Source organism: Stegostoma tigrinum, chromosome 17, assembly GCF_030684315.1.
Source record: "Stegostoma tigrinum isolate sSteTig4 chromosome 17, sSteTig4.hap1, whole genome shotgun sequence".
NCBI classification, from domain to species: Eukaryota; Metazoa; Chordata; class Chondrichthyes; order Orectolobiformes; family Stegostomatidae; genus Stegostoma; species Stegostoma tigrinum.
The window spans coordinates 35,135,228-35,160,074 of record NC_081370.1 but is presented as its reverse complement, the minus strand read 5'-3'; the positions used below and the strand labels follow the sequence as shown (position 1 = coordinate 35,160,074).

General features: G+C 41.7%; 2 protein-coding genes across 2 annotated transcripts in view; one reads left to right on the top strand and one right to left on the bottom strand.

The window, feature by feature from the left end:
• Positions 1-3,745, top strand: part of LOC125459132 (D(4) dopamine receptor-like) — a 30,106-nt gene extending 26,361 nt beyond the window's left edge. The window contains exon 4 of the mRNA XM_048545088.1: positions 1,990-3,745. Coding sequence (XP_048401045.1) covers positions 1,990-2,192 — 203 coding nt within the window. The 3' untranslated portion in view covers positions 2,193-3,745. The remainder of the gene's footprint in view (positions 1-1,989) is intronic.
• A 1,588-nt stretch (positions 3,746-5,333) lies between these two features.
• Positions 5,334-24,847, bottom strand: part of deaf1 (DEAF1 transcription factor) — a 93,059-nt gene continuing 73,545 nt past the window's right edge. Inside the window, exons 9-14 of the mRNA XM_059652068.1 lie at positions 16,307-16,459; positions 15,980-16,126; positions 15,462-15,715; positions 13,203-13,280; positions 8,267-8,356; positions 5,334-6,920 (exon numbers count right to left, since the gene is read on the bottom strand). Coding sequence (XP_059508051.1) covers positions 6,816-6,920; positions 8,267-8,356; positions 13,203-13,280; positions 15,462-15,715; positions 15,980-16,126; positions 16,307-16,459 — 827 coding nt within the window. The 3' untranslated portion in view covers positions 5,334-6,815. The remainder of the gene's footprint in view (positions 6,921-8,266; positions 8,357-13,202; positions 13,281-15,461; positions 15,716-15,979; positions 16,127-16,306; positions 16,460-24,847) is intronic.

The window sequence follows — 24,847 nt, the reverse complement described above, 5'->3', positions numbered from 1 at the left end:
AGAGTTTTTCTTCAATCTGCTACATGTTCATTTAATCAACTGTATCAGGTTTGATCCCGATTCAATGACAAAGAAAACTAGCCTGGATTTGATTAACTGAATTTGTAGATGGAAATGTATTGAGCAGACACGTTGTTGCAACCTGTCTGAAATTGAGAAGGTGGGAATGAATATCTCAGTTTGATCATGAATCACACATTCTCCAAATGTTAGCAACCAACACTTGAAAGATGAGGAATGTTTTTCCTTCACTCAGTTGCTGTGATCCTGAATGCTACTGCTTAAAAGGATATTGGAAATTCAATATAACTTGCAAAAAGGAAGTAGACAAATTCTTGCAAGGGAAATATGACTGGTTTGCAGGGAAAGAACTGGGGTTTAGTGGGATTAACTGGATAACTTTTAAAATATTTGGCACAACCATAATGGACTAAATCATTTCTTTCTCTGGTTGAAGATTCTATGTTTCTGCATGTTCCAATCGTGACAATACACTCTCTGCCAGATTTTCAAAATCAAAATTAAAACCACGAATTTTCGGACTGGACTCCGATAAAGTCGGCAATGAATATGTTTTCCTGCAAATCCACTGAATTACGCAAGGTTACAACGTTTTGAATATCAAACACCTAAAAATAGCAGGGAATTGATCAAGATCCCTGGTTCACACAGCTGTGGTGCTTGATAATTGGAGCACACAGTTTTAAAGGGAGAATAATGAAAGAGGTATGATTAGAGACCAATCAGCCTCACCCCAGTGTCAGGCAAATTATTTGAAAAAAATTGAGTGTATAAATGGTCATTTAGAGAACATGGGTTAATTCAAAATAATCAGTGCAGATTTGTTATGGTAACTTTGTATCTAACGCCATTGAATTTCTTGAGGAATTAACTTCTAAAGGAATGGCAACGTATTTGATGCAGTCCACACAGATTTTAGCCCGGTTGTTTGATGACAAGTTTCCACGTGACAGATTAATCAGAAATCTAAAAGCTTATGGAAACCAATGACTAATGGTGGACTGCAGCCGTTCAAGGCAACAGTTCACCATCACCTTCGCAAGGCCCACTGGGGACAGACAAGAAATGCTGGCCAGCCAGCAATGCCCACATCCTGCAAATGCATTTGAAAAAATGTTAAGTTGAATCCAAAACTACTGTGACAGCAAGGAAAGTAGAATGGTTGAGGGGTGATTTTGTGACTAAAAATCTTTTATTAGTGAGTTCCACAGGGCCCTTTTCCCTTTCTTGATATGTGTTTATACTCAGATGTAGAAACATAATGCAGTGAATGCAACTTTGAAACAGGTGGGACTTGAACCAAAGCCTCAAGACCCCACAGGTAGGGACATTACCACCATGGCATAAGGGCCTTCTGTTCTATCTCCACAGTTGTCCACGTTTATTTCTTTGATGTGTCCTATCCAATTTACTTCTGAAATCGTAAATCGTCTCCACTTCCATCAGCCTCCCAGAGAGTGAGTTCCAATAAAGTTACCCACTGAACACAAACAAGATTGAGAAGTCTGTGAAATGTGAGGCGGATTATGGAGTTCCACAAATTCTTTGAAACTCCACCCTTAGCAAGAGTTGTTCTAACCTTCAGCCTCTTTGAGAAAATAACAGGGAAACAGTAACAATTTAGTTTATAAACAGGGACAATATGCAGCACGATAATCCATTGATTATCCCTAACCCACTGCAATCCCATGGTGAGGCTTGAAAATTGTTGTGACCCCCTCAGTGGGTGGTGAGTGTGATATGGGAATGATCATTGCTGCCTCAGAATTCACAAATCCAAAATATCAGCTTGCATTTGGGGGTCCCAACACATATTAGAAAGACCTAATCTGATATTCCAGTCATTGCTAATCACATATTCAGTTTACTGTCAGCAATGGCAAGAATGATTTGCCGACGCTCCCAAAAAGACAATACCAACTAGTACATTTCTTTCCTTGTGTTCAGTGATTCTCCTTCTCATTTCAGGTGCTTTTCTGTTTTGTTGGACTCCGTTTTTTGTGGTCCATATAACAAGAGCAACTTGTGAAACCTGCCACATTTCACCTCATCTCCTCAACACTGTAACATGGCTCGGATATGTCAACAGTGCTGTTAATCCAATCATTTATACCATCTTCAACATGGAATTCAGGAACTTCTTCAGAAAGGTGCTGCACCCCTGCTGCTGACATGAAACTCTATTGTAGAAGTGATACATACATAATAATGTTAGTTCCTTGTTTTATATAGATGATTAAATGCATTTCCTGCTGTGACATTCTATTTTCTCCTAACCATAACTTTCAGGAATCTCCACATTTGGAGATTAACGGAGGGAAAATGAATCAGTCCCGACAGGTCAATGAATCACCATGACCAACAGCTGCATGCAATCCATGCAGGAAACTGAGTGGAATTGGAAGTTCTGTTCAAAATGTGCTAATTTGCAAAAACTTGTATCTATGTAGCAACTTTTATAATCTCAGGATGCCCTAAAGCCCTTCATAATGAAATGCTTTTGAAGCGTCTTCACCGTTCAGGTGTAGGACATGTGGCAATTTGTTTGCACACAGCAAGCTCCTACAAACAGCAATGTTATAATCACCAGATAATCTGTTTTAAAGCCTGTAATTGTGGAAGAAATATTGACTCTTCAACGGTAGTCATGGAGTCTTTTGGTTCCAACTGAAAGCACTGACAGGAACTCAGTTTGTTGTCTCACCTGGAAGACAACACCACTGACAGTGCAGTATTCCTCTGTCCTGCCATGTCTGAAATGCAACCCTCTCTCAGCACTGTCTCCAACTGTGTAGCACTCCCTCAGTACTACTCCACAAGTTTCTGCCTGCGTTTGGGATCCAAGTCTTTGGACCGACTCAATTCCACAACCTTCTGACTGAGAGGTAAGAAGTCTGCTCATTAAAGTTACAGCTCACCCAAAAGGTCTGATGGTTTTCATGGCATTGAACAGCAAGATGTAACAGGTCCTCGTAATACTCACCCAATGAAATCAAAGTGTTGCAGGCAGATTTTCCATTCCCTTTGGAGCTTAACAGATGATGCAAAAAATTTTTCACGTAATTACTTCGCCACTGCATTACTGGTTGATCATACTTACTGTAGTTGACACATGCGACCTTCCCTCATGACAGTGTGATATGTCTAATGGGCCCTGACAAGTGTTGATGACATGGATGGTCACATTAATGTTGAAATGTCGGTGTTCAATTTTGTTTTGTTGACCATTTGTAAAATAATTCATTTTGTAAATTTAAATAAACACTTCATGTAAAATACAGTGAAAGGCATGAAACAGCTATTTCGATTGGTTTCAAATTTGACCTTTTAATTTTTACACTGGCTCTAGCTTTCTTGATGACTATCAAGAATCTGTGATCACTCACAGCTCTAAAGCAGTCTGTCTCATTTGTCCGGAGCTGCCACCACATTGCAAATTAAGTCATTTTCTGTCACTATAATGAAGGTTGAAGATTGTGTTGCTGCACAGGTAGGCAAGGAAGGTTAGATATGTAGTAGGTCAGGCCCGGTGAGGTCATTGAACTTTTAGCTGGCAGTACTGTGCACTACAGGACTAAACCAGTTGAACTTTAATTCAGGTACCACAAATTACATTTATTGGTGCTTTGAGTAGCACACACATGCAAGCATCTATATGTTTAGCCTTCAATCTCCAAGAAGGAATAGCAGTCCAAATCAGTGAAGTTCTACATTGCCGGGTGCCAAGTCCTGCTGCCCTCTGGGTTCAGATAATGTATGATTAATAATAATTCTGTAAGTGTTGTCTTAATAAACATTTGTCTGTTGTGTGCAGTGGAGTTATTGGAAAACAAGTGATGCTTAGTATGCTATGCAGACCGCAAGTTCATCTCTCTTCATTTCTAAGCAATTCAGATGCTTACACCAAATTTATCTGTTTTACACCAATAGAAAATGAGCAGACCCAGGAAAACTTGGTGGATCTCCCTAAAAAAAGACACAAAAACTTATTTTTCTTTTAAAAAAAGCGTATAATAGGCATAACTCATTTTGAACAATTATCAGAACATGATGTTTACCTTGTAGTTTTAGTTGAGCCACAGGTCACTTGGTCCAAATGGTCCATTCCAATGATAATGCTCTTCACAAGCCTCCTCCCACCTTTCTTCTTAGCACTTGATCAGCGTATTCCTTCTGTTCCTTTCTTCATGGGTTTATCCAGGTCCCCATAAATGCATCTTGGGTATTCATCTAAACTACTCCCTACAATACTGAATTCTGCATTCTCAATACTATCTGGGGAAAGAAGTTTCTCCTGAATTCCCTACTAGATTTATGAGTTATGACCATGTCAATATGTAAGATCCTCCATTTTAGTTTTGCCAACAAATGGAAATATTCCACTCCATCAAACCTCTTAATAATTTTAGAGAACTTTATCAAAGATTGCACAGGTGGAAACTGGAGGAAGCCACTCGGTTCAGTCCTGTCTCATTTGTATCTCAACTCCATCCACTGACCTTGGTTGAGTAAGCCTTAATACATATCCAACAAAAATCTACCATTCTAAGCTTTGAAATTTTCAACTGACCCTACCATCCATAAGTTTTTCAAGAAGAGAACTGCAGAGTTTCACCACCCTTTGTGAGAATGAGTACTGCCTAATATCACAGATAAAATTAGAGACAGGTTAAGATTTTGCCCTGTTCTGAACTTGAGCCAGAGAAAGCGGTTTTCTTGTATTACCAGATCAACATCTTAAATGCCTCAATTAGATCACTCGTTAATTTTTCATACATAAGGGACTCTGCTTGGTCAGTGCAGTCTGTGATGATTATTTGTGTGTTTTTTTTAAAGCTCTTGTTTAATTCTAATTATTCTATGCTACAGCCCAAGAAATCCTAATGGGACAGAGCCCAGGACTCCAGAACAAATTATTTGAGATTGTTCTGTGACCTGGAATTCCAAGGAGACAGTACCTTGGATACATAAGTCATGACTTCTGATTCAGAAAGCATATTCATTCCACAAGGCACAGCACCAGATGTTGGAAGCAACTTCTAGATAATCAGGGGAGAAAATATTTGACACGAAGAAAGTTTCTACAAAATACTATCATTGTTTATTGAACACGTAAATAAGCATGCTTTGTCAAAATTAAAAATACACAAAAAAACTTACAAAATACAAGAATAACTTGATAATGGCATAGTTGGAAATTGTATAAAGTACATCAAATATGCCCATTTTATCAAAATTAACACTTGGTATGAAGGATATTGTTACAATTATCCCCATTCCCCCCCCCCCCCCAAGTACACAAACCCCTCACAGCAACTTACACCTCTATTTACGAGCACTCGTTTCCGATGGCAAAAAGGTTGACTCTCCCAGAAAGAAGAAATTCTGCTTTAATCTCTTAGAGACATTTCATTCATTGCAAATTTTGCAGCTCCTCACAAGGAGCAATTCAGAAACACAGTTTTCAAGTTAAGAAAAATGACAATGCAGTTAATGTCTGGACTACCAAGATTAATCCATACAAGCATTTTTGTAATTGTTCCAAGTGCAACATGGCAGATACAGCAAACATTTAATCAACAGTGATTAACATCCCCTGAAAACTGCTCTTGATTTCATTAAATTTTGTCAGAACCCTCATATGATTACAATTTCTGCCTAGTTATGATATATTTTGTGCCACTAACTTACAGTGTTTCTTTATTACTTGATTTGCTTAGCCATTAGCAATCATTTGGATTAATAATATAGCTCACTGCAAAATTCAAATCATTCTATTAACAAAACAGGTAACATTGTATCTCAAATACGGTACTGCAACATTTTCAATCTGTCAGTTCTACAATCCAAGATTGCAGTGATGGTGTAACCTCATTAACAACTGGCCTGTTACAAAACTATGGCCAACCTGGTTACACATGCCTGTGATTTCCATTCATTTAAGTTGTCTGAAAACTGCTTCAGGCTACCTCAAAACCAGAAGTTCACCATCAATCAATGCATCAAGGGCATGCCTTTTCCCTGCCACCAAACTTTCCAGTGGCAAACTATCAGACTGGGACACAGTTTGGTCAATCTTTAAGTCAAAGATCAGAAAGTGATAATGGGAGATTGTAGCCCTCAATGGCTGAGACAAAGGTATCAACCAGAGCTCATCAGGTATAACCTTGACAGCAATTTAATTTCCTTAGCAGTGAAATTTGCCAACCAGATGCCTTGAAATTAATTTTTTTTAAAAATGAGGAACCAGAGGCCTACTCCTCCCTCCCATCCCCAAATCAGCCTTCATTTAAATAAGGTTACTCTCTTTCTTCTTCTGGCTACTTCACTTCAACCAGATGATGGTGTGTGGGAGGGCACGACTGCATTTAGAGAGGGTTTCTGAAAGCATGAGTGAGTGCAGCAGGTTGCAGGTGAGAGTAGGTACAATGACCAGTAACTCAGACTCTGCGTAAGGCCAAACAGAAGAAGCAAATCAAGGAGAGGCAGCAATGGTTGAGTTACAAGTCAAGGATCTGACTGTTGCACATTTTGCAAAATTTCCACAGGGCATTTTCTGCAGTCTAATGAAAAGTCAGTCTGTGAGATATTGAAGTAACCCCGAATCTGCCTCCCTAGGTACTTGTCACTACCTCATGTGCAGGTATCAGCATTCCCTTAGAATACAATGTATCCAAACAATAAAAAGTCTGGCCTTCAGGGTAAGAACACTATGTCCTTGCAACCTAGATATTTGTTGCCATTACCTCAGTCACTTGAGTTGACATGCTGAGTTCTTATACTGTATAGGACACTCAAACTTTGACTTTCTCTACATCGACCTCTGTCACCTGCACCTCCTCTGCCTGTACAGTGAGTGTTGTTGGTTGCCCACACACGTGCTGATGGTCCTTCCAGTCCTAGAAAACAAGATGGCAAAAAATACCATTTTTATACACAGATAAATGGGCATAATCAGTATTCTGATGATCTAACCTGAAGCTCATATTATTTATTACTGCTTTTCCTGTATTGATTTATGCAAAGCATGTAGTCTATAGTATCAGAAAAATTATAAGTGCTAGAATCTGCAAGTCTAGCTGGACAACTTAAGTTATACACCCCTCAGTAACATTCTCCATCCTCCGGAACCTAGAATATACAGCTGAGAATTTCCCCACAGTTCCAACAGCCTACAGTGCAAACCTCTCTCCATTTCAAAACCAATTGTCAATTAAGAGTTGTCAAACAGTTCAGAGCTATTATAACAATCAGGAAAAGCGTCATCCTAAAGATAAGTAGGTCTTCTGAGTTAGGTCCTTAGTACATAAACAGGACAGTATAGAAGAGATAATGGGAACTACAGATGCTGGAGAATCCGAGATAACACAGTATAGAAGGGAGCTTTATTCCATAGCTAACCCTATGCTGTACCTTCCCTGGGAGTGTTTGACAAGACAGACTCTCAATGTAGCCCAGCAGTGTTATTGTGTAATTAATGCTGACATTATTCCAATAGGTATTAGAGTAAACAAAAAAAAACAATATAACAAAGTAACTACCATAGCTCATTGAGTAGCATTCTCCCCTGCTTCACAAAGACATTGTTCAAGTCCCACTCCAGAGAAATGGGCACATAATACAGGTTAAAGCCTACAATTCAATACTGAAGGAGAACAGAACTGCAATAGAGTAAAGCTTAGGGAGCACGGCATGTCAGGGACGATGTTGAGAGAGTGCTAAACTGTTCGAGATTCAGTATTTAGACAGCGATGCACTGCTGGTGTGTCAATACAGCACTGCAGTGGCAGCATTGCGTTGTTGGAGAGCCAGCGCTGAGGGAGTGGTGCACTGTCAGAGGATCAGTTTTTACGGCGGTGCTGCACTGTTGGAAGGGCACAACTGCAGGAGTGCTACACTAGCAGAAGACGGTGCTGGTGTATTGCATGATCTGAGGTGTTGTCTGCAGTGAGATATTAAACTAAGCCCTGGCTAGCCATCTTAGACAGATTTATAGGATGCCACAGCACCACTGAAAAGAAACTAACAAATTCTATTCACTTTTGAGGCAAGTATCTATCCCTCAATCAACATCACTAAAAGCAGATTATCTAGTCATTAGTATTTGTTGTGTGCTGATTAGCACTAAGGTTCCTGCATTACAACAGTGACGACAATTCAAAAGTATTTAATTGGGGGAAAATATACTTTGGGAGCTCCTGAAGGTGTAAATGTGCTATAAAAATAGAAGTTCTTTATTTCTCACCTTTCGCTGACAAAATGTTGAACAGTAGTGTACCTTGTGACATCCAGTGCATTCATTCATAGCCTCCCGCCCACAGTTCACACAGGTTTGCTGTAAAGAATTTTGTTAGGAAAAAGATGAGTTATAGTTGTCCCTTGGAAGCTTTGCATTTTATGCTTGGCTCCAAACCATTACTTGAATTTTGATAAACTTTAAAAGAAAAACAGGTAACTCAAATTCAATACTCAAGAGATACAAACTATGAGAATCAAGCCAGCTTCTTCAGAAAATAATCAGTAAATGTCACCTGCTATTTATACACTTGCAAATGTTTAAGACTGAACAGAACCATCACACAGTACATCAATCAGGATGAGCCCACAGATTCATTCACTGGACTCTCGGAAGTTGCCCTGATTTGGGTTCTTGGGATTACAAATTTGCAAAAGCCTATTTTGCCAAAACCTCCGCAACAAAGTGGATTTCACAGATCATCACACAGAATTTACAGTATAGGAACAGAATGTTTGAGCCAAGTGAGCCAACATTTATGTTCCATGACAGCCTTAAAAAAACACCTCCATTCTATCAAACCGTAAACTTATCCTTCTATTTCTTCTTCTCAGAGGTGTGACCCTAGTTTCCTCTCACTGTTTGAACACTGAATTAAACATTGAAGGGATGATTTAAGGATGATTGTTTGCATTAAAGGGTGGTAGCTATCTGAACAAGTTAAAATAAAGCTAATATCCTGTGAACCATTTGCACTGAAAGTACTATTCGACACTGGCTGATGCCTGCTTTTGGGTTTGTTTCTTTTCGGTTCTCAGCCTTCTTCTGCTGACTGTATGGACAAATTCAGAGCAACAACTGTTGGTATTTGCTGCCCCTGAGGGAAAAGCACTGAAGGAATACAAGACTGTTGGAGTTGCTATTTTTTGAACAAGATTTTAAACTGAGTCTCTATTTGCTCCAGTGCACAGGAAAGATCCCACAGTACAATACACAAAACAGCAAGATGTTGTCCCCAGTGTATTATCCCTCAATCATTAAGACAGATTGAAATTAACGGCAAAACATTCTTGCTACATTTCCTATATTATCACAGTCACTAAACCTCATTGGTTGTGAAGTGCTGCAGGATACCCCGAGGTTGCAAAAGGAATTAGAGATATGCAAATTTGTATTGTCAAACATTGACCAGAAATTAAAGGCAGTTCTCAGCAAGTCAGTGATAAGTCAATAGATCAATTCCTGCAATTAATTAAACTGGCAAATTTCCAAACTGACAATATCGGAAGCCCAGACCTATTAGCTGCAGATGATGGAGGGATATATTTTCCTATTATAGGCCAGGAAACGGTGTCCATGGCATCACAGGTTCAGGTTAGCTTTGGAAAAGGACAAAGAGCAAAAGTAAAGAAAATGTAATATAGAAATGTAATCAAACAATGGGGTGCCATTAAAAGAGAGGCTGCTTTGGTACAAGCAAGATACATTCCAACAAAGGGGAAAAGTTGGGACTAGCAAAGCCAGAATTCCTCAGGTGACAAAAGAGACAGAGAGCAGGATGTCTGTGGCAAACATTCGGTTGACGACACAGACAGAACCTGACTAAATAAAGAATGCTGAGAGGAGAAGAGAAAAAGTAAATAAGAGAATCAAAGACAGAGTGTGACAAGATACTGCCAGCCAGTGGAAATTCAATTAAATGAAACAAAGAACTGCGAATGCTGGTGATCTGAAATAAAAATAGAAGTTGCTGAGTTTCTCCAGCAATTTTTGTTTTTGTTGTAGTGGATACACAGGATTGGATAAGGAATAAAAGTGAAGCTTATGGTACCCACCTAAAACTCAAAACTCTTGGCATCCTGGAGAAGTAGAGAAAATGCAGGTAAACCAGAACAAAAATGGCAAACTTCATGTGAAGGCAGAGATTTTAAGTGATGACTTCAATCAGCATTTTGCACCTGTATTCACGATACAGGATGTTAATATTGGTATAGAAATCGAGGAGGACGACTGTCATAAATAAACAAATTACAATTGAGAGGAAAGAGGTATTAGTGAGCTTAAAATTGGTTACATCCTCAAGCCCAGAGGAAATGAGTCCCAAGCTGTTGTGGGAGACAACGGAGAATGATGCAGGGGCCTGATATTAATTTTCAAATCGTCTCTGCCAGAAGGTAGGAAGACAGCTAATGTGGTACAATCATTCTAGAAGAATGGTAGGGATAAACCAGGGAACTACAGGCCAGTGAATCAATTGCTCAATTACATTTCTGTGTTATATTTTTTGTACTTTAGATTGTTCCTTTTCCTTTTCTATAGTATCTTAAGGTTTAGATTAACTCATTCATTCATTCATTGATGGTCTCTCGTAGACGAGGATGACACTCTTCTGCTCTCAGAATGAGCTCGAGGATGGTTGTACAGACCAATACAGCCGCCACAAACTCTATTACACTTGGGACAGAAGGTGGTTGTGGGAAGGGATGGACTGGGCATTGGTGCGGCAAAGCACCACTTTCACTGATTTTGCATGGTTTCCACATTTTCCCGATGGCAAGTCTCGAGGCGCTCAATGCCTTCCCGAATGGTCCTCCTCCATTTTGGATGGTCTTGGACCAGTGATTCCCAGGTGTCTGTGGGGATGTCACACTTCGCCAATGAGGTCTTAAGGGTATCACTAAAGCATTTCCTCATTTCACCTGGGGCTCGCTTGCAATTTCAAAGCTGGGTGTAGAGCATCTGCTTGTGGAATCTCATGACAGTCATGCAAACAACACACCCAGCCCATTGTGGCCAATCAATGATAGTCAGTGCCTTGATGCTGGGCCACGTCGGCCTCGTCAAGGACATTGATATTGGTGCGTCCTTCTTCCCAGCAGATTTGTAGGTGATGCTGCTCCAGCACCTTGGGTATCTATTGTAGACAGTCCATGTTTAAGAACCATACAGGAGGATAGGAACCATCACAGCTCTGTGAACTATGATCTTGGTGTCGGATCTGATGTTGTCCTCAAACACCCTTTTCCTCAGGTGGCTGAAGGCTGCGCTAGCACACTGGAGGTGATGCTGGGTCCCTTCATCAATAGCTGCTTTGGTTGACAGGACACTCCCGAGGTATCGAAAGTGGCCAACGTTCTCTAAGGTCTCCCCGTGGATCTTAATGTTCGGGGGTTCACTCCACAATGCCAGGCCAGGTTCACAGGTGACCTTCATGTTAGCTATGATGCCATGGACTCACAGGCCAGTGAGTCTAACATTAGTCGTAGGAAAACATTTGGAAAAAGAATCTGGGGGCTGGATTAATTGCCACTTGGACAGACAAGTAGTAATCAAGCTTCGTCAGCATGGCTTTGTCATGAAGTGATCAACTTTCACAGGTTTGACTGAGTTTCTCAATGAATTAAGATGGTGCATTGATGAGGGTAATACAGTTGATGTATTCCATAAAATTTCAGTACAGCTTTTAACAAGGCATCACGTGGGACGCTGGTTAAGAAAGTAAGAGCCCCTGGGATCCACGGCAATTTGGCAATCTGAATCCAAAATTTATTAGTGTTAGGAGGCAGACAGTGATGATCAAAAGTTGTTCTCTGGAAACTGCTGTCCAGTGGCATACCAGAGAGTTTGGTGCTGTTCACTTGCTGTTTGTACTGTACCTTAATGATGTCGACATGAATAAAGGAGGTTTGACCAATATGTTTGTACATGATATTTACCACAGCACCAATTTTTGTGTCGAGGAGGACAGCCTTGGACGACAGGACAATATAGATGGGCAGAACAGTGGCACACAAATTTAAATCTGGAAAGATATCTAGTGATGACATGGCAAGGCGGTATGTGATGAATGCTGGGAATGTAATAGTTACAGAAGATCAAATCGACGTTGATGTGCAAGCCCACAGGTCCTTGGAGGCAACAGGCTATGTGAATGGGATGGTTAAAAAGTAAATGGGTCTCTTGCCTTTATTACTCAAAGCATTAAATACAAGAGAAGGAGGGTTATGATGTAGCTGGATTATTGTGTGCAATTCTATATTGTGTGCCACACTATACCAAGGATGAGATTGGTCCAGAGACAGTACATTGGTGCTTGATGACCAGCATGGACATGATTGGCAAAATGGCCTCTTTCTATGCTGTAAAACCCTATACTCTGTGAGCTACTGCAAAAATGAAATACAGAAGTCATTTATAGTATAGTATATAATCATGACAAAGAAAATAAAAGGAGCAGGGCCGAATATGGTCTGTAAAGATTTGCACATGGAACCAACGACGGAGCTATTGAGATTTCGTGTATTTGGATTTTCAGAAAGGTTTTTGATAAGGTACCTCATAAGAGGTTAATGGGCAAAGTTAAAGCATATGGAATAGGAGGTAATAAATTAGCTTGGATTGAGAATTGTTTAAAAGCAAGGGAACAGAGTGGGAATATATGCGTCCTTTTCCAAGTGGCAGAAAGTAATTAACAGGGTATCACAAGGATTCATACTTGAGCCCAAACTATTCATGATGTATATAAATGCCCGAAGTTTTATTGACCATGCTAAGTCTTTAAGTTTGCAAGTCTTTGTAACCAATGCCTGTGATGATGTAAAATGTTTGACAATACTTAGCTAATTTAGGCAGCAGCTGTGGAAAAGCAGATGATTATCGCTTTTATTACAATAAAACAATTAAAAATGATGTCAAATTACATAAGAAGACAAGTTCACCAAGTCCTTTCACAACCACGGGTTGTCATTCAACACTTTATAGCTAATGTCGCACTATTTTTGAATTGTAGTCAAACTCTTTTGTGGCAAGATGTGATCCCAGTAGCAACAGCGTGACTAAACGTTTGAGTTTCTGTAACAGTTAATAGTGGGTATCACATGAGCTCCAACCCACTGTTTTTGGCAGGGAGCAATAAGTCAGAAAAATGTGAAAATTCTCTTCTCACCTTAATGATGATCTCAGTTTTACCATCCACATCCTCAGCTGAATGAAATGGCACCTGGCTCTGGTACTGGTTTAGATTCTAAGTTTAACAGGAAACAAACTATTTGTCAGTGTATTGCACCTCAGCCTCATTTAACATTTCCAATTTTTATCAACAGAGCAAAACCTAAATCAATTTGAACCTAATGTTCAAAACATTGTTTTAAATATCTCTTTTCAAGCAAAGTTGACATTAATTCACACTCTTTGTTAGCACCACCTGCTCAGCCTCATGACCAAGGAGACTGAAGGACTGAAATCCTCTCCCTAATGGTTTTTATGCAAAAATATGGAAAATGAGACTTGAATTAGGGTCGGATTTATTTTTTTCCACCAAAATAACTGATGGGAAGAAACTATTATTTAGCTTGTCAGACAAGAAGGGCAAGCCAGAGAGGAGCAGCTCTCAAAGTTCCTCAAAACAAGACGTGGTAGAGAGGAAAACAGATATGTTGTGAAGATGGAATGAATTGAGAAATTAAGGTCAGTGAAGGTAAAAGCTTTCTCATTGAAAATAGTGTAGCGTAGGGGATTCACAGAAGGCTAAGGTAGGAGAACTAAAGGAGAATTTTATATTTGAATATTGAACATCATCAGCAAGTTAACAGGCCTTGGCAGGCAATCAGTTGCAAGGATCTGTTCTGGACAGTTATGGAGATTATGGTGCATCGTACATAGGAGGCTAGTGAAAATAAAAGAACAAAAAATTATATTTAAACTGTGTCTTTATCCAAAGTGTTTAACAGAAGTATTTTAAAATGACATTGAGCAGGAAAAAGAGATGTTAGGTCAAAGGATTAAAAACTTGGTCAAAGAGGTAGGTTTTAAGGAGATTTTTAACAGAGGAACGCCAGACAGTAAAGTGGAAAGGGGTGGGGAGGGAATTCCAGAGTTAGGACTCAAGCACCTGAAGGCACAGCTACCAATGGTGTGCTGATTAAAATTAGGAACGCACAAGAAGCTAGAATCAGAGGAGTAGAGAGATATATCTGGGGTAGAGAAGATTACAGAGGCAAAGTTGGGTAATGCCATGGAGGGATTTGAAAGCAGGGCGATGAATTTAAAAACCAAGAGCCCAAAGTGAGTCACTGAATATAGGAGTGTCAGGTAAAAGGGTACAGTGTGAGTTAAGATACAGTCAACTTGAGACAACTTCAAGTTTATGGAGGATAGAATGTTTAAGATCAGCCAGGAATGTACTGAAACAATTGGGTCTAGAAGTAACAAAGACATGAATGAGGGTCTCAGCAGAAGGAAGCTGAGAAAAAGGGTGAAGTCAGGCAGTGTTACAGAAGTAGAAATGTACACAGCTTTAAAAAATGGGAAGAATATGAGGTCAGTGGTTTCAATCGGGATCGGATGGAACAGTAAGGATATATAAAGACTGGCTGAATTTTAGATAGTTGGAATGGGAACGGAAAACAATAAGTTCAATCTTCACGGAGTGGGTTTAAGGAAATTTTTGTTTATCCAATACTGGAAATCAAATAAACAATTTAACAACAGTGGAGGCATTGGCCAGATGTCACCAGAATACGTTTGAAAATTAATGTTGCATTTTTGTATGTTGTTGCCAAGGGGCAGCATGGAGATGGGAATAGGAGGGAGTCGTGGATAGATCCTTGGGGACACGAGAGGTAACAATGCAGGAGCAAGAAGAGAAGCCATTACTAGGTCGTGTTTGGAAGTGATGGCAACATTGTGAAGAGTTTCAGCAGCAAAAGAGGTGTGAACAGCTGAGTTAGTGCTGACTTTCATTTCTTCAGCAGCCTTACTGGTGAATCAAACGTGGCCTCAGAGTTGAACAGAACTCTGAGGTGGCTTACTCCCTAAACAAGGAACTGCTGAGTGGAAAGCAGTCATGCAGCAGGGAAAATGGGACTGCAGAAGGGGGAGGGAGGAGCTGGCTAAGTGGGGGCGGGGGGGGGGGGGGGAATAAAAAAAAGTGAGGAAACAACAAACCATCTCCAAATACCAGCTCCCATTGGCTAGTTAGTTTGCAACTGGAATGGGAGATCGGATCATGGAATATGTTCCCAGATCAGAGATCGGTGTCCTTGGTTGGGACCAGGTTGTGAATAAGATTCTGGCCTCTATGACATAAATGGTCCGGCCACTTGATGCAGTCCCATGGTCTGACTGACAAAGCTAATGTCTTTACAGAGATTATCCCAGCTGCTGTACCATATACCTCACTTGGCATGAGATTAATACCACTTACCCCTTTCCTTTCACGGTCTGCCTGCAGTTTAGCTTGTGCAATTGCGCCATCTTTTGAAGCAATGCTGGCTTGCTTTGCTTGCTCAATCAGTGTCTTCAGCTGCTGAGCTGTGGCCATCAATGAGGTGACCATCTCTTCTAGGTACAGCCAGCTGCGCTGCTCAGCTACCTCCAATCCATTCAAGGCCGTGGATGAGATGGTTTTAGTTGGGGTAGAGGGAGTTGGCACTGCAAGGGCAGGGAGCGAAGTTAACACTGTAGAAAGCAGAAGAAAGGAGATAGTGAAGGCTACATCGAAACTCTCAGATATCATTATCCAAAGATGTGAAGCCAATACACGATCTCAAAAGTGAACACAGCAGTCTGACTGTCCTGGACCGAATGACTGGTGGCCATGGCTGCTCAGTGTGAATACATTTGCAATAACTGAACAGGTCTGCATCTATCCTAAACCCTTACACAACAATCCCCTGCCCTTCTTCATCCATCACCTCAGTTCCTTCCTTATCTGTGTCTCACCTTGTGTTCCCTCCTCAAACTCACTAATACCCTTTGACATATGCGTGTCAGGGCTGGCAGCTGCTCCTAGTGATGTTGGTGACACAGACTGCGGAGGTGAGCGTGAGGGTCCTGTTGTATTGCTTTCCACCTGGGTTTGTGGTCTCCCTGTGGAAACAGATGGTGATCCATGAGTTTTCAGAATATATTTTAACCACACAATGTCAATACAGAAACCTTGACGTACATTATCTCTACAATGAAAGAATTTACAGATTTATGCAGTGAATCCAGCAAAAGTGTAAGTTACCGTCACTATGACCTTGTGTTAGCAGTCACTGTACCAACCTTGAGCACCATTGTCTCCACAGACTTCAGGAACCCCCAGGCCTGTACGTCCTCCCTGCCGGTGAGCCTCATGCGCTTGTAGCGGGTAAGGGGTTTTATTTGCTGTATCCCACCACCAGTCTCGGCAGGGCTGTGTCTGGTGAATGCCATCTTCTGAAGAGAAGGAACAGAATGCATTTGTTTGTAAAAGATGCATATTCTGTAAATCAACCTATCATTCATGTGCATGGGAACAAAACACCAAATGCTTTAAGAAGTTGACAATGAAGAGATGGAGTGAAAGTACTTCTGTTGGACTTGTGTCCAGTTAGCCAGCAACTGCAACCTGTAAATATCCAGCAGCAATGCCTTCTCTGAAACGAACCACATATAACATTCGCTGAAAATATAAAATATAAACAGAACATGTCGGAAATACAGGTCAAGAAGCAACCACGGAGACTGAAACACAATTAAAAGTTTCAAGTCAATGGCTTCAAGAACTTCGAAATTTAAAGCAAATACAGGGACAGGAAGAATAGGACAGGCAGATATAGATGAAAAGATCTCTAATGGAGAGGAGTCACAATTGAATTACACTTTATCTGCAGCTGCCTGCTTTCACTAATGTCAGAATAACTGGCATTCCGTGCAGGTGTACAGTCAGAGATCGCCACCAGCTTATGGTCACGTTAAAACTCATCTTATGAGCTCGTAGCTCCAGGTGAGGCTTGCCTTGGTGGAGGCAGCTTTGGTGTGGTTGGAATCAATGATCTAGATTTTTAAAAACTGTAAGCTTGGTAAGAAAATCACACAATAAGTAAGATTAAAGGTATTAAACAGACTACTTTCCAAAGCTAAAACAGAGAATACTGTAAATATACAGGGCTTTCAGTGTTTGCAAGGAGACAAGTCAGCAATTCAGCTGTTAATTGTACAGAATCACGCAATGATACGACACAGAAGGAATCCATCTAATATGCTGTGCTTACACCAGCTCATTGAAAAGCTGTTCAGTTAGTCCCACTCCCAGGCACATTTTCACTTAACCCTGGAAATATTCAAAGTTATTTTTATATATTTGCTCAAGGGATATGGGCATCGCTGGCTAGACCAGCATTTGTTGCCTAATCCTAATTGCCATGGAGCAGGTAGTATTGAGTTGCCTTTTTGAACGATTGCAATTCTTGGTCCAGGGAAACCCATAGAATGCCGTTAGGAAGCGAGTTTGAGGATTTTCACCCTGCGATAATGTTCTAAAGGAAAGTATTCAATCACATTCATGACTTGTGTCTTGAAGATGAGGACGAGCAGTGGGCAGACAGAAGTTGAATCACTCATCACAAACTTCCTCGCATCTGACCTAGTCATGTAAGCACAGTATTCATATAACTGGTTCAGTTTAATTTCTAGTCAATGATAATCACAGGATGTTGATAGTGGGAGCTTCAGCAATAGCAACGTAATTAAATGACAAAAAGCAACAGTCAGATTCTCTCTTGTTGGAGATGATCACTAACTGTCACTTGTGTGGTGTGAATGTTACTTGTAACATGTCAGCTCAAGCCTGGATATTGTCCAGATCTGACTGCATGTAGACTGCTGACTGGTTCAGTATTTAAAGAATTGAAGATGCTGCTGAACAACGTCCATCCATCAGCAAATGTCCCCATTCTGACCTTAATGGAAGAGGGAACTGATGAGGTGGTTGAAGATGTCTGGGCCTCAGACACCAATCTCTAGGTATGTGTGCAAACAGTGGAGAACTTTGAATGCTACCAACACCACCATGACAACCACCCATCATATTCCCTTAACTCCACCTCTTGATTCCTACTAATTCCAATTTTGGTACGGCTCCTTGATGCCAAAGTCAGTCAAATTCTACTTTGATGTTAACGGCAGTTGCGATCACCTTAGCTCTGGGGCAGCTTTCCCTCTACTTTCTTTTCCTTCTCCATAGACGTCCAAGATCTATATGAGGCAGTGATGTTTTGAACTGGAAGTTAATGCTGTATCTGTAATGACATGCTAATTGGCATGTATGGAATGTCGAAGTGGGTGTATGCATGTAGAGCTGAGAAGAAATATTGCTCTGGAGTCCAGATTTTTTACACATTTAGACCAAGGCAGGAAGAAAATAAGGAGCTAAGTGGCTCTGGCAGAACCCAAGCTCGGCAATACTAAGCAGATCATTATTTTGTAAGAACTGCTTGATAGCACCATCACTGACATCTTCTATCACCTTGTCAAGAGTGGACTAACAGGGCGGTAACTGCATTGGTTGGATTTATCCTGCTTTTTGAGCACTGGACAAACTTGGGTAATTTTCCAAATTGTTTAGATGCCAGTACTGAAGTTACACAGGAACAGCTTAGCTAGAGGCATTGCCAGTTCTGAAGCACATGTCTTCACCACTATTGTTGGAATGTTTTCAGGGCCCATAGCTTTTGCAATATCCAGGGCCTTCAGCCATTTCTTCATACCACTTAGACCGCACTGAATTGACTGAAGCCGAATGTTTATAATGGTGGGACCTCAGGAGACAGCCAAAATGGATCATACATTCATCACTTTTGGCTGAAGATGGATGTGAATGCTTCAGTATTTTGCATTGATGTGCTAGGCTCTTCCATCGTTGAGGCAAGGAATATTTACAGAGTCTTTTCCTCTCGTTAGGTGCATTAACTGTTCATCACCATGCACAACTGAATGTCGCTGTCCTGCAGAGCTTCAATCTGATTCATTGGTTTTGGGAGCACCTAGCTCTGACCACTGAACGCTGCAGCTACTGTTTGGTATGCAATTTCTCACCCATGTTGAAACCTCAGTTTTAGGTTTGCTTGGTGCTGCTGCTAGCATGCCCTCCTGCATTCTCCATTGAACCAGGTTGGATATCCTGGCTTGATAGTAATAATAGAGTGACATTAGAAATTGAGGTGAATAGAATTCTACTGCTGATTGTTCTCAATTTCTCATGCTTGCATAGTTTTGAGATTGTTTCCAATATGAAGACGAATCTTTGTCTCCAACAGGACTGTGTGGTGGTTGCTCCTATCAATACTGTCATGGATAAGCCTAAATGTGTCTGGCAGACTGGTGAGGACAAGATGATGCAAGTTTTTTTCCCTTTGTTTGTTTCCTTCACTGCCTCTGCAGACCCCGTTTAACAGCAATGCCAGCAGTTGCACCTCCACCAAATCTTGGTAATGAGCAGTGAAGTCCTCTATACTAACCTCAGTGCTTCTTCCAAGTGGTGTTTAATATGGAAGAATACCGATTCATCATTGGCCTGGAGGTTGGGAGCAGAACATACCCAGAGATGGTGTGGATGGTGTTTGCCTCATTGATTGCCAGAGTATGAATATGCCAAGCTGTTGCTTGACAATTTTGTGCAACAAGTCCCCGGATGTTAGGAAGGAGGATTTGGTAGTGTTAATAGGACTGTATTTGCTATTATAGTTTCCAGTGCCTAGGTTGATGCTTGTTACTCCACCTAGTGTCATTCCTTTCTTTGGGCTTTGTAGTAGTTTGGATACAACTGACTGGCCTGCTAGGCCATTTCAGAGGTCACTTAAGGGTCAGTCACATTTCTGTGAGTCTGCAGTCAAACGTAGGCCAGACAAGGTAAGAACAACAGATTGCCTTCCATTTGTGGACCAAACAAGGTATTTTAAAACAAAGTCAACCTCAACTCTCTGGCCCAAACATTTACGTGCTTCACTCTTGAAAGGGGCCGAGTATTTTTGGTTTTTATTAAAGTTCTGACTGTCAGTGTCCAGAGACACCATAGCCTTACCAACAATACAACCATTTTAAAAACTCCTTGACATGACAGAACATTATAAATAATTGTACGTAATGCTAAATTATACCAAGATATTTTGGGTTGTGCAAACATCTTTATCACAAGTTGTTCAACTAGTGTAATTTCTATCACTAAGTGACTGTACACTTGAAGCATATTAACGTTCTTGTTGTTGTGAAGCTCAGAGGTGATATGTTCGGAAGTGTGTGAAATCTTACTCCCATGTCAAGACATAACATGGGTAAGTGCACGTAATGTGATCTTTAAAAAGAAAACCCTCTTTAAAATATTCTCATAATCCCAAATTCATTATCAGTTAATTTCTATTGCCTTTTATCCAAGTACAAATATTCCCCTTTGTTCTTGTTCCCATTTCCTTTTCCTTGGTTCTGCATTAATTTTAAATCTATTCACCTTTAACATTTTTCAGTTCTGATGAAAGGTCACTGGCCTAAAATTTTCATGCTGTTTCACCGTCCACAGAGGCTGTCTGGCCAGTGGAGTATTTTCACCATTTTGTTTTATTTCAAGTTTTCCAGTATTTTGTTCATTATTCAAAATTTGCAGATAATACAGAAGTTGAAAGCATTATGAGCTGTGAGGAAGATAATGTGGAATTTCAAAAGGACACAGAAAAGTTGATGGAAGGGCAGACAGGTGCCAGATAAAGTTCAACATGAGGAAATATGCAATGATTAATTTTGCTGGGATGAAAATGGAGAGAAAATACGAGCACAATATGCTCAAGATAACCCCCAATACTGTCAGGTGAAAGTTGCAGAATTTTGACGAATGACAGAAACATCTACCAGGTTTTTAAGATTTAGGTGAAGCTCACATCAGAGGCAGTCCATAATAAACAGGGCAAATCTGTTAATGAGTAAAGCAAAAGAATACATTGGCTGTGTTCAGAAAATAATTTAGTATTATACAAAACTAGTTTATATCCCTAAGGAGCAGAGTTTTACCTATCTAAAGATGACTAAAGAAGTAAGCGACAACTCTTTTTAAAAAATAAGTACTACAAAATATCATTCGCCTGGAGACAGGGAAAGATAAAAAGAACATTAAAGAGTGAAAAACTAATATAAAAGAGCTACAAATAAAAGTATGAAAAGCAACTTGCAAGGGATACCAAAAAGCAGCAAAAATGTTTACAATTATATTAGCAAAAAAAGATATTGATCAGAAGCAATGTGAGCCATATAACTGAAAATGATGGGTCAAATGCGTCTTCCTGTAGCATGAACTTTCTATGTTTCTTCTGTCAATTAAAATAAAGAAACAGTTATCATTTTGAATAATTTACTTACATTATTAGTTATAAAATGACACTGGTTCTCAAACTGAGGCCTGCAAAGATGCTCAGTCAGATCTGACCTGGAGGACAGCCAATGTGGTACCATTATTCAAGAAACAGCAAGGGATAAGCCAGGGAACTACAGACTAGTCAGTCTAACCTCAGTGATGGGAAACTACTGGATGCAATTCTGAGGAACAAAATTAATCTGCACTTGGAAAGGCACGAAATAATCAAAATCAAACAAACAGTCAGTATGTTTTTGTTAAGGGGAGCTCATGTATGACCAAGTTTGATTGAAATTTTTTTAAGTAGATGAGGACAATGCATTCAATGTAGTCTACTTGGACTACAGCAAGGCTTTTGATAAGGTCCCATATGGGAGACTGAAGATCTCATGGGATCCAAGGAAATGTGGCTAATTTGATCCAGAATTGTCTGAGTGGTAGAAAACAGAGGGTTGAGGGTTAAGAAGATAAAGAAGGCAAATGGGATTTTGCCTTTATCAGCTGAGGCATAGAGTTTAAGGGCAGGAACATTTACCTGGAGATAACAAGGTGTAGTGCTGGATGAACACAGCAGCCAAGCAGCATCAGAGGAGCAGGAAAGCTGATGTTTCGGGTCTAGAACCTTTCCTGCTTGGCCTGCTGTGTTCATCCAGCTCTACACCTTGTTATCTCAGATTCTCCGGCATCAGCAGTTCCTACTATCTCCGTAACAAAGTTTACTTGGAACTGTGTTTAAAAAAACTGAATATGCCACAGCTTAAGCATCATTTGGAATTCTAGAATCCACATGAAAGAACGGATGACTACACTGGAGAGGGTGCAGAGGAGATCTACCAGGATGTTGCCTGGATTGGAGAGTTTGACTTATGAAGAGAGATTGGATAAACTGAGACAAAATCAGAAATTGCTGGAAAGACTCAGCAAATTGGACAGCATCTGTGGAGAGAAAGCAGAGTTAACAGAGCCCAGTGATCCTTCTTCAGACTGACTGTAGCTAGGAGAATATTGGCACCTATGCCAGAGAATGGATGGGGGCAGGGAGAAAATAGTAAATGACTGGTGGAGTTGGAACCCAGAAAGAGAGACAAACACAAAACCAAAAGAACGGTAGATGCCAGAAATCTGAAACAAAACAGAAATTGTTGGAAAATCACAGATCTTGGCAGCGTCTGTGGAGAGAAATCAGAGTCAATGCTTCAGGTCCAGTGAACAAAGGAGTGGACATAGGGTCAGCCTGGGTGAATGAAAAGCTGCTAATGGGGATCATTAGTGGTTGACAATGGGTTGTTTATGGTAGATGCCCATACAATGACAGGGACTGGTGCATGCGAGTTGGCGTAAGGAGACGGGACAAGGTGCTCAATCCCTAAAATGATTGAGCTTGATATTGAGTCCAGAAGGTTACAGGGTTCCCAAGAGGAAATGACAAGTTGCTCTTCCAGTTTGTGCTGAATGTCGCTGGAGCACTGTAGCAAGCCCAAGACAAAAACATTGGCCAGAGAACAGGATGACGTGTTTAAATGGCAGGCAACCAGTAGCTCAGAGTGATAATGGGAACTGCAGGTCCTGGAGAATCCAAGATAATAAAATGTGAGGCTGGATGAACACAGCAGGCCCAGCAGCATCTCAGGAGCACAAAAGTTGACGTTTCGGGCCTAGACCCTTCATCAGAGAGGGGGATGGGGTGAGGGTTCTGGAAAAAATAGGGAGAGAGGGGGAGGCGGACCGAAGATGGAGAGAAAAAATAGGTGGAGAGGAGAGTATAGGTGGGGAGGTTGGGAGGGGATAGGTCAGTCCAGGGAAGACGGACAGGTCACGGAGGTGGGATGAGGATAGTAGGTAGGAGCTGGAGGTGCAGCTTGGGGTGGGAGGAAGGGATGGGTGAGAGGAAGAACAGGTTAGGGAGGCAGAGACTGGTTGGACTGGTTTTGGGATGCAGTGGGGGGAGGGGACGAACTGGATTGGTTTTGGGATGCGGTGGGGAAAGGGGAGATTTTGAAGCTGGTGAAGTCCACATTGATACCATTGGGCTGCAGGGTTCCCAAGCGGAATATGAGTTGCTGTTCCTGCAACCTTCGGGTGGCATCATTGTGGCACTGCAGGAGGCCCATGATGGACATGTCATCTAAAGAACGGGAGGGGGAGTGGAAATGGTTTGCGACTGGGAGGTGCAGTTGTTTATTGCGAACCGAGCGGAGGTGTTCTGCAAAGCAGTCCCCAAGCCTCCGCTTGGTTTCCCCAATGTACAGGAAGCCACACCGAATGCAATGGATACAATATACCACATTGGCAGACGTGCAGGTGAATATCTGCTTGATATGGAAGGTCATCTTGGGGCCTGGGATGGGGGTGAGGGAGGAGGTGTGGGGGCAAGTGTAGCACTTCCTGCGGTTGCAGGGGAAGGTGCCGGGTGTGGTGCGGTTGGAGGGGAGTGTGGAGCAGACAAGGGAGTCACGGAGAGAGTGGTCTCTCCGGAAGGCAGACAAGGGTGGGGATGGAAAAATGGCTTGGGTGGTGGGGTCGGATTGTAGATGGCGTAAGTGTCGGAGGATGATGCATTGTATCAGGAGGTTGGTGGGGTGGTATGTGAGAACGAGGGGGATCCTCTTTGGACGGTTGTGGCGGGTGCAGGGTGTGAGGGATGTGTTGCGGGAAATGCGGGAGACGCGGTCAAGGGCGTTCTCGACCACTGTGGGGGGAATGTTGCAGTCCTTGAAGAACTTGGACATCTGGGATGTGCGGGAGTGGAATGCCTCATCGTGGGAGCAGATGCGGCGGAGGCAGAGGAATTGGGAATAGGGGATGGAATTTTTGCAGGAGGGTGGTTGGGAGGAGGTGTATTCTAGGTAGCTGTGGGAGTCGGTGGGCTTGAAATGGACATCAGTTACAAGCTGGTTGCCTGAGATGGAGACTGAGAGGTCCACGAAGGTGAGGGATGTGCTGGAGATGGCCCAGGTGAACTGAAGGTTGGGTGGAAGGTGTTGGTGAAGTGGATGAACTGTTCAAGCTCCTCTGGGGAGCAAGAGGCGGCGCCGATACAGTCAGCAATGTAACGGACGAAGAGGTGGGGTTTGGGGCCTGTGTAGGTGCGGAAGAGGGTCTGTTCCACGTAACCTACAAAGAGGCAGGCATAGCTGGGGCCCATGCGGGTGCCCATGGCCACCCCCTTTGTCAGTCCAACCTGTCTCTGCCTCCCTAACCTGTTCTTCCTCTCACCCATCCCTTCCTCCCACCCCAAGCCGCACCTCCATCTCCTACCTACTAGCCTCATCCCACCTCCTTGACCTGTCCGTCTTCCCTGGACTGACCTATTCCCTCCCTACCTCGCCACCTATACTCTCCTCCCCACCTATCTTCTTTTCTCTCCATCTTCGGTCCGCCTCCCCCTCTCTCCCTATTTATTCCAGAACCCTCACCCCATCCCCCTCCCTGATGAAGGGTCTAGG